The sequence below is a fragment of the Argentina silus genome, assembly GCF_951799395.1.
Source record: "Argentina silus genome assembly, chromosome: 1".
In the NCBI taxonomy this organism is placed as follows: domain Eukaryota; kingdom Metazoa; phylum Chordata; class Actinopteri; order Argentiniformes; family Argentinidae; genus Argentina; species Argentina silus.
The window spans coordinates 12,241,474-12,252,175 of NC_139655.1; the positions used below are offsets into that span (position 1 = coordinate 12,241,474).

General features: G+C 47.4%; 1 protein-coding gene across 1 annotated transcript; it reads left to right on the forward strand.

Moving 5' to 3' along the window:
- Nucleotides 1-859: 859 nt before the first annotated feature.
- On the forward strand, nucleotides 860-6,496 carry LOC310814601 (uncharacterized protein; the record flags this gene model as incomplete). The annotated part of the gene is made up of 3 exons (XM_083684097.1): nucleotides 860-935; nucleotides 2,697-6,022; nucleotides 6,251-6,496. The coding sequence occupies 3 exons, from the start codon at nucleotides 860-862 to the stop codon at nucleotides 6,494-6,496; spliced, it is 3,648 nt and encodes a 1,215-aa protein (XP_083540223.1).
- Between the last annotated feature and the right edge of the window lie 4,206 nt (nucleotides 6,497-10,702).

The following is a 10,702-nucleotide window of genomic DNA, read 5'->3' on the forward strand; positions in this document are numbered from 1 at the left end:
ATTAGCCATACGGAATAGGCATCGATCATATTCATTCTGCAAGGGATTGATTCCGCCATGATTCCGCACATTCTTTTTGAGTTCTTTCCCCGGACCTTTAAATGAATCATTGGCAAATGATAACTTTGCAATAATTACTTTTGTTCCTCAATAGTCTGTAGGCTAGCTAGAATACTTTGGGTAAATTAAATCCAGCATTTGAGGATTTTATTTGTTGATATGATAAGATTATTTTTACACTAGAATGCTTCACCTTGTTTTGTTGTCACCAAATTATAGTGATCCATAAATTGTGTGTTGAGCAATCACAAACATCCCAGAAAGTTAATCAACATGTGTTTGCGCCTTTTTGTATGATTTCTGACACCATATGTTGATCTTTGATTAAAAGTTTACGGTGTTTGCTGGAGAAAATACGCTAAAAGGGAGAGAAATAGAGAACCAGTGAGACTGTGTGTTCCGCGCCATTGAAATGCAAATATCATTGAAGAACAAGGAGAGGTTGTGTGTGTGTGTGTGTGTGTGTGTGCGTGCGTGTGCAGGAGCGCAGAGGGAGAGGAGGGGCGCAAATTGGGCAAGTTTGAGAGAGACGACTTTAGCAAAACAGCCACACACGCACTCACGGCAGCTTCATATGACACGGTGCAGTCACACGGATTTCCATGTCCAAACCTTTTTGATTTTATCCTCGCAAGGAATCAACTCTCGATAGCTTTCTTTAGATGCCGATTCGAAATGCTAATGTTTTAGAGTTCTGGAGGATTGTTGTGTTCTTTGGCTGAGTGCGTACAAGTGTGAAAAGTGCCCAGCGCAGTTTAATCGGCTGATGCCCCCCTTTCTCTCTCTCTCCTCGTGAATCATGTCACGCCGGAAGCAGAAACGACCCCAGCAGCTCGTTAACTCGGACCCGGGGGGCACGCGGTTACTATCGCACGGTGAGAAAAGTGTATTTTTATTCTACTGCATGTGTCCTGTGGGTATTTGTCTTCCAACCAGGGATGAATGAGGCAGCAGGCAACAGGTCAGAATTTATGATTTACAGCTATGAAGATCATGATCAATTGTTCAAGTATTCTATAAATTATTTTAGTTTGTATTGCACTTTTTTGCAGAAAAAAAATGAATCTGTAAAGAGTGAAGTTAAATGTTCGCAACTTGTTCATTTACAGGTACAAAATAAGTCAAAACTGGGGTAGCTGAATGTTTATTTTCTTATTTTGATTCAGGTGCATTGCCTAGGCTTACTTGATGTGCATGTTTGTTTATGCTTTACTGTTTGCACTGATAATCATCCTCTGTCGATTTTTCTGTATAAGTTTTAAGTTTGTCAAATCAGTGTGCTCCTAATGTGTCCTGGTGGAAGATCTTGAGGTACTTCAGGGCTGGCCCCATAAACTTGTCCCTTTGGTGTGAATGGTTACATACATCTGTGGCCATTTTCCTGTGATGTTGGTCCACTAGGAAACTAGCAGGCTGCTTAGCCTGACCGCTGGAGGTCTTTTATTAGTTTAGAGAAGTCTCCTATTCACAAACAATAAAGTGGATGGTGGGGGAAGGGGAGGGGGTGTTTTTGGTAAAGATTAATCTCTACCACTCTATTCTCTTCTTGTCCCCATGCTTCTCTCCCTCATGTTTCCTTGTTCTCTCTCCCCCCCTCTTTTTTACCCTCTCAATGCTCCCCTCCACTCTCCTGCTCAGTTCTATTGACTGTATACCACTCAGTTGGGGGTTCAGTGGGTAAAACTCTGAGGCGGTAGAATGCACCTTCACTTGTACTGCATTTGCAGCATAAACAAACCTTAGAAATACTTTCTTCAAAGACGTTCTACAGGCAGATTGCCATATAAGGAAACAAGATGGAAAATTATTTTGCATGCCTTCTTGGTCTGTCCATAAGACCCAAGATTGAGTAGCAACAAGTACAGTCATTAATTCCATTATTATATCCCTTTAGGAGGGAATAGTTAGTTTGTCTTTCCATTGTTACTCCCCTCCCCCCTTTTTTCTCTTTCTCACTCTGTGCTCAAGATTCTGAAAGAATTTGACCCCAGAGCTCGAAAGGTCAGATCAGCTGACCAATCACAGCCTCTGGACAGTGCCCAGGACCCTTAGCATGGCCTGATCTCTGACCCCTCGGTTACGTCAGGGGGGAAGGGCGAATAGAGAGATGAAAGACGTAACTGCTGGAGTGAGGGGTGGGTTAAGAGGGGTTATGGGTTGTCTTGGCAATGTGCATTGTCCTCTGAAATGTGTTGTCATAGCAGCAAGGTGGTCTGCAAGCTTTTGTGCAAGACGTTTGAGGGTTTTGCTATGGAAAGCAAGATGACAAGGTGGCATAGACTGTATGTGTCCCTATTTGTTTGTATCACGGCATTTCCTTTAAATCATTGCATTAGAAGTTGAAACAGGATCATTGATGTTGGAAATGTTGATATGCAAACAATCATATCATATATAACATGTATTAAACTTTCAACTTAAACATTATCTCCCCAACTTCATTTTGAGGAGAGGAGGAGGCTTGCCCGAACGTATAAATTGTTGTTGTAATCCGAGTCTGTTCATTGTACAAAAGTATATTTTTCAATAGGCACAATCACACTACTAAATACTGCATAAAAGTGAAATTTTCATTTGGTTGAATGTAGTGGTGAAAAGGCATAGGTTTTAATCCCTCTCTTTCTCTCTGTCCATAGATGACCAGCTGGCCGTGAAGTCACCGTCCACCTCTCTTGGCTCAGAGCCTACCTCATCTGGGTCCTCCTCCTCATCCCCCACCTCTCTCCAGGACTGTCAGCCCCCCCTGGCCCCTAGACCGTCCCCTGGGGGTCTCCACGCGCCCTCCCTCCCCAGCGAGAGCTCTCCGCCTCCCCACTGGCCCAGCCACATCGCCCCCTACATCACCTCCCTCCCAAACACCCACTCATCCCTCTCTCCAGACTTCCCCCACCCCTCCCTGTCCTCCCAGACCCACTCTCCCCGGCTTCTCAGTCAGACTTCAGGGCCGCACACGCTCTCACATCTGGGCCTTTCCCACTCCACCATGACCTCACCGCAGATGGGTAGCTCTGCCACCACCACCACTACCTCTTCTTCCTCCTCTTTCTCCTCTCTCTGTGCCCCACCTTACCGGGAGAGCACCAGCCCTGGCCAGCAGCAGGCCTCTAGTCCCCCGGCGCTGGGCCAGATCCAGGTACCACCGACATTGGCCGTGCTTCTGGAGGAGCTGAGGGTGCTGCAGCAGAGGCAGATCCACCAGATGCAGATGACTGAGGAGATCTGTAGGCACGTGCTCAGGCTCGGAGGGGCAGTGTACACCCAAGACGCACCCCCGGCTGGCAGGGAGAGTCGCCAAAGATCCATAGCAGGATCCCCCTCACCACCACACCCCTCCCCTGCCCCTCCACTAACATCAGCCTCCCCTCTCCTGTCCTGCCTGCCCTCGCTGTTTCCCCAACACCCTGTATCCAAGCCCAGCCTCTCTCACACCAATGGAAATGGACACAGAGCCCCACACTCCTCTACCTCATCCTCCTCCTCCCCTTCCATCATCAGTACCTCAGCAGCCTCCCTACACCCCCTCGCTCTGTCTCTGGGTCTACCCCAGCGCTACCTCCATGAAAAATCCTCCAATACCTCCCCATTTGGCCACAGTAATGGAGTTAGCTTCGCCACTCCGCCCCTCCCCACATCGAGCCACTCCCAGGAACACCTGCAGCCCAGCTCCTCCCTGGGGTCCTCGTCTGAGTCATCCTCAGCGTGCCGTCCTCCACATGCCTGTCGGTATTGTGGGAAGGTGCTGAGCAGCGACTCCTCCTTGCAGATCCACCTGCGCTCCCACACGGGCGAGAGGCCGTATCAATGTCCCGTCTGCCTCAGTCGCTTCACTACCAGAGGGAACCTCAAAGCTCATTTCCTGAGGCATCGCGAGCAGAACCCTGAGCTATCGCTGTCACTGCTCCCCCCTGCCTTAGAGCTGCCCCCGCCCACTCCCGCCGCCCCCCAGAGGCGCAGGAAGCGCCGGGTGGAGGACGAGGAGTCATTTGGGGGGGTGAAAGGAGCAGTTGGGATGACAGAGGGCATGGCTCTGGGTTTCCTGTCTGGGGCTTCTCCACGGCCCTCCCCTTCCTCTTTACCTCTGCCACCCAGTATAGACATGGCCTTGCTGTCCACGGCCCACTCCCTACTGCAGCTGAACCGAGCTTCTGCTGCTGCCGCTGCCAGTGCCTCCAGCAGTGTGTTACCCTCCTCCTCAACCTCCTCTATGGGAGGCCAGTTCAAAGGTGTGAAGCAGCAGCGGTTTGATGAGAACACCCCTCCATTACACCCAGGCTCCCCATACTCCCAGCTTGCCCACCTCCCCAAGATCCTCTTCCCTGGGGGCCCGTCGCCCCACCACCTCGCCCTTCTCCATCCCCCAACCCACTCCTCAGCCTCCCACCTCACTTCTTCCCATCACCAGCTCTCCTTTCCCTTCCCTCCCTACCCCAAACCCACAACATCTTCCTCTTCCTCCTCCTCCACCCCCTCCACCCAGACCTCAGACACCTCCAAGCTGCAGAGGCTGGTGCAAAAGCTGGAGAAGCAGCCCCAGGGGGCCTCCTCTTCGCATAACCCAACTGATGGTTCTGCTAACGGGGACACCAATGGCTACGACCTCAGTACTACCTCCAATGCCTACCGCAGGGAGATGATGGCAGCCCTGGGCCTGAGCCCCAACACAAACCCTGGGGCCATGGTGAGCAGCCAGGACCTCCCTGGATCCAACCCTTCCCTGGCCCCCAACCAGTGTACGGTGTGCCTGCGCGTCCTCAGCTGCCCCAGAGCCCTGCGTCTGCACCAGGCTACCCACCTGGGGGAACGCCCCTTCCCTTGCAAGCTATGCGGCCGTTCCTTCTCCACCAAGGGCAGTCTGAGGGCTCATCTGGCCACCCACCGCGCCCGCCCAGCCAATGGCAGGGCCCAGAACTCCTGCCCACTGTGCCCGCGCAAGTTCACCAACGCCCTGGTTCTCCAACATCACATCCGCATGCACCTCGGAGGTCAAATACCTCCAGAGGAGGGCACTGAACTACCCCCAGAAGATGGCACAGACCTGGGCAAAATGAGCGCCGCTTCCCCAATCAACCCCCCACAACCTCTCCTTCCCCTCTCCTTTACAATGGGCGTCTCCATCCCCAATACACGAATCAGCAGCCTGGACTCCGGGCCATTCCCTAAACAATCCCCAGCAGCTGACCCGAGCCCCCCGATGGTGGAATCTGAACCCTCCACACCGAGCATTAGCCCACCTCTGACCCATAATCCCTCTCCAGAGAGACAAGAGGACCCCCTGCCCCTGGGAGAGAGCCCTTTAGCTATCGACAGCCCAGCCAGTGGCTCCATACACTTCGCAGAGGAGACCCCGCAAAGGGCTAACGCTAGCCCCCTGAAAACATTCTCCAACAGATCCCAGTCCACCTCCTTGGTCAATGGTGAGGCAGAGAATGAGAACACCCCCCTTTCTCTCTGTGTCTCCAGGCCCAGTGTGAACGATGATAGTAGACCCAGTGGGCTCAGCATCAGCAATGCCTCCTCGTCATCCACAGGCAACAAGAGCCTCTCCACAGATGAGCTCTTCCCCAGCCCTGAGTCCACCCCAAGCTCTCCTGCGCTCAACCCCTCACCTACACTCACCCCTCCTGCCAGCCCTAAAGCTAACCCTGACCCAGACATGGTCCAGGCCCCTAGCAGCAGCCCACAGGAACCCAGTCTGGAAGGGAAGTCAGTCAGCCCTGAGTGGGAGAGTGAGGGTGCAATGCCCAGAGACACCCTGTCTGTCGTGGAACCAGAGAGAGAGAAGGAGACCCCCAGCCTCTCTACAGTGGAGAGGGATGGTTCTCTGGATAAGGCATCAGAGGAGCATGCTGAGGCCTCTCAGCTGACCACCCCAGCCCCGACACCACCACAGTCCTCCCGCCCAGAGAAACCCTACTGCTGCACACAGTGTGGGAAAGCATATGCCAGCCGCAGTGGACTAAAGGTAGGCATAGGAAGTGTATTAGCAACATATTTGCCCTAAAGTGCATCATTATGCAATTTAGTAATATCTTCTCAGAGTTTTGATTCTTGAGGTTGGAGGATAGTGTTAATGTATTAGCTATATGGGTATTGCTCTGACTATTTTATAAAAATACATTTTCAAACCCCATTTCCTAACTCTAAGCCGAACCCACCTGACTGAACCATCATATTCTTTTTCCATCCACAGGGGCACATGAAAACCCACCCTGTAGCAGTGACCAACATTCCCACCAAGGATTCGCCTGTCAGCCTGACCAATGACTATGACACGATGGAGGATCCAAGTACACACTCAGCCAGTGGGAACCCTGAAAAAGAGGGTGAAAAGCAGCGATTGGCCAAATCTCCTGAAAAAGTTGGCACCCTGGAGGCTCAACCAGTCACTGGTGGCTCTGAGGATGAAGGAGAGAAGCCTGAAGACACTACTGTGTAGGACTGAACTTCATAGGCTGAATGGTGTCAGTGTGTTTTGAAAGACCCTGACATGGGAATGTATTTTCATAGAATCAGAATTGATTGATTGTTTATTCTAATTCTGTGTGTATTTAGCTATTAGTCAGTTGGTCTAGTTTGTCTTTAGTGTGGAATGTTAGAATGTTATCAATTAGTAATTCAATTGACATGGTTATTGATGTTACTATCTCAAAGATCACAGTGAGGCCTTATTGACATACCTGTATGTCACAGAATTCTGTGGAAAAGACACACAATTAAGTTTGTGTGAATTTGTGTTTGATCGCAGTTGGTTAGTTTACCAAGTACTTTTGTTTTTTGAGCACATATACCTCTGGTTAAACATGCTGTATGAACTTCTCATTTCACATTTGTGTGAAAGTGAAGGTATAAATTGGATTCTACTCATTAGGATGATGGTATAAAACTCCATGCCAAAACAGGCCAGTTTAGTAGCGGCCATTTATTTTGTAAATATTAACCATGGTTACATTTTGTTTTTTACTTACTTTTTTTCCTTTTAAACTGTCATGCTGCTGTACTGAATGTTTCAATGGAGTTGCACTGTACCCACTGCTGTCCATCCATCCTTTTAAACAGAGATGATGATGATGTTTATGTTAAAGTGATAGATATGTAAACAATTTCTTTGGCCAATCCTGGCCCCTTCTGGTGTCACCTTACTTGCAGCACCCTGTGAAATGAACAACAATGACCTCTGTTTTATCAGTGATTTTAATTGGGTTAACTGTAAGCGATCAGATTGTTATGCACTGAGGGGGGTACTCTGGATAAGGCAGTATGTCAGAACTCATATGAGAACCTACTGGGAATCAGGATGGACCTTGTCTGATAGATTTACCTCACTCCTTCATGCCTTTTGTGTCTCTCTCCCCTCCCTCCTCTCCTCTCTCAAAGCACTTGAGAGTAATGTTTTCTGCCCCCTGCTGAAATGATCTGCACTGTATCCTACCTTAGCTCAGTTTAGTGTTTTACTCTTTTTCTCTAAATAGTTTACCACCGTTGTTTTTGTAGTTATGGAATGTGCTTCCCATTTGTTGTCAAAAAGAGAGAATAAAGTGATGGTGATGGTGAAAAGAGCTCTTTGGTTGTCTGTGTAATTTGTTTCTCACAATCCGTCTGGTAATAACTTGTCTCTTGGCTAGTCGGCTCATTAATCTGTTTAAGTATTCTGTATGCATTACACCATGTTCTACATGTCTGAGTGTACTCTGTTGCTGTTTGTCTCTATGCTCTGTGTGTCTACCTCTGAGTTCTTTTGTCTGCATGTTCACTGTCTACTTACTTGGTCCTTTTTGCGCTTAGTTGCTTTTAGCATGTTTCAGATCCTTAGTTATGTGGTGTGTGTGTGTGTGTGTGTGTGTGTGTGAGAGAGAGAAAGGGATAATCAGCGGCAGTGTGATTGAGAGTGCAGCTGTAGAGGCCCTCACCCCCTCTCTCCCTCTGTGTGTCATACTCTCTTTCATACCCACTCTCTTTCATTTTCTCTTTAATTTTCTCCCTCTCTCTGTGTCCTCCCCCTCCCAGTGTAATGGGCTGACACACAGGAAGCTCTAATCCTCACACAATGCCACCCCTCATCCCCCCAGTGTGGCTGGTAGCGGGACAGGGGGCAGCATGGACAAACCTGGCCAGCTGTCCCCAAAATGGCTGATAATCCCCCCACTGCTGGGGCTCCCAAAACCATGACAACTGGTAACCAAGGAGAGGAATTTTGGGCAGAAAGGGAAAGAGACAAAGGCTGAAAGGAGCCATGTGTGAGAAGTTTGTCCACATGCGTTCGGAGCGACAGAGACATGTCTCAATCAAAAGCAGAGTTAAAAAGTGACGCTCCACAATGATTGTTGGGTTTCATTGGGTTTTAGAGGAAAGGAGGGTATGTGTAGTGGTAGTCACAGGTGTGGATATGAGTGTGTGGGTGATTCATCAGGCTTTCAATGGCATACCAAGATATGCATCAAGTGAACATGGTTATGGTGTGTTCACAATAAGTTTACATTGTGTTAATGGTCAGCTAATGTATTATTTTCATCACTCATCATTTGAGAAGCATAAACAATGTGAACTGTATAAATTAAGTTTCACTTTCACAAATTAATGTTCATTGATTGATTGTCACGCTGCTTGATTGGCCCATTTCCAGCTACATTCAGGACAAACTGCTGCCTATCATGAAAACTTCACACCAAAGAGCACAAGAGCATTGATCACACAATACGCATAATTACGTCACGAGGCGGTCAATATTGTCATTTGTCACGGTTTGAAAGGACGGAATTTGTGGGAAGGAGGGAATTTGAGGTGTGCATGTCAAGTCCACAAGAGGGGGCTGTGGACCGTTATTTTCACCATTCATCCATCAATTCGTCAATTTCAATGATAAAACGCAGAGAGCTCCCACTGTGTCAGATTGTCAAAGGGGGGTACACCGGGTCACGACTGCTATATGGTCCCACAATATTCCCAGAATATAACAAAATATAATTGTTTTGAATTTATAAAACGATACATGCTCAGTATCTGAGTCTCAATAGCTTAATGGAATGGTATGATTGAAAGGATCATATGGTTTAAAAATATTTAAAAAAAAATCTTTGAAATTATGTGTATTGGTTTTAGGAGTAATTCTAATCTCAAATGAAATCATCATTTCTCTGCGGTGTATCATTATGCTCCTATGCTGCTCCCTAGCCCCATCTGTAACTAGGATTATATTAATATTTACATTCGGATGTTGTGTGTTGGATGTTGTGTATGTATACACACACACACACACACACACATCATCCGAATGTAAATATTAATATAATCCTCGTCACAGATGGGGCTAGATGCTCCCGTGCAGTGTTTAATTCTCACATTATGAGCCCAATTACTGTGTCAGATCATGTACGAATAAAGATGACCAGGTGAGACTATTGAAAGAGTCACCATCAACAGGTTTACACGAAATAAATGGTTGACTTCAGTCATCAAAGCAGAAACTGTGTGAACTGAAATAAAGCTTTTAGAAAGTAGGCTACGTCTCGACTCTCAGTCCATTACAGCGTGATTAATGTAGCAATCAATCTGAAGGAAACCCATTGTCAAAGTACACAGTGACATTACAAAGTAATTAACTTTGGGAGACCAGACCAATCCACTCCTCCCTCTCCCTCCCCCTTTCCTTATCTCCTTGGTAGCCGTGTCAGAAAGCAGAAGTTTATCAGCTGATCAAATGGTGCACCTCCAGTCCACGACATAGGGTGAGCGGGTAAAGTCAAGTCAGTAGACGCGTGACTCTTCTTCCGGTAGGCCCTATAATCACTTTATAAATCACTTTATAATAGTAGTCAGAATACGGTAATTGACGAGTTTCAGTCGAGATGCTCAGTTAAAATGAATGTGCTATAAAACCGGGCTCATTCAGTTCAGAATCTACTAGAACAGGACGAGCAAGACACCCAAGAAGACCAAGTTCATCTTTCGCGCATCTGTAAAAGGTGAGACCCCCGTATTGCCTGCACTGTCATTATACGTGGGATTTTCAATTTGTAATATTGGTTAAATAGAGTCTGTATGCTTTAGTACAATTATGCCTCAGTACTTTTTATTTGCTATTGTACACGTGTTTGTACATTACGAATAGATTATTTATTAACTTGTAATGGCATTTCTGTCTTCTTTAGTAGGCCTATATGCTCCATCAATACCTGTTTTGTCCATACTGCAACTTCCCTGTGCTGTGTAAAGCGGGATTTGGTCAAATAAAAGCTGCATGCCAAATGTATAGCCTACTCTAGATGAAGACAAATGGTTTGATCCAGGATATAACCTTGAGTATATTATAGTCTCTTTGAGTAGGCTACTTATCAGTGACTCTTGGACCTTGTACTCTAGTTCTAAGAGCCTGGTTTTTAATGTAATCTGCCCTCGTTGTAATCACGTGCATGGAAGATCTACTATTCTCCTCACAATCATTCTCTCTTTTTGAACTCATGTGCCTGGGTGTCTGCACTCCTCCATCTCTCCTCTTCTCCCCATGACTCACCCTTCCCTTCCAGTCTGTGTACTCCTTCTATGTCAATTGATTTCTCTCTCTTTCCTCAGTATATCATTAGACCCCAATGCCCACTGTCTGTATTTGTATGTTTTTACCTGTCTTGACTTTGTGTGTAGACTCAGT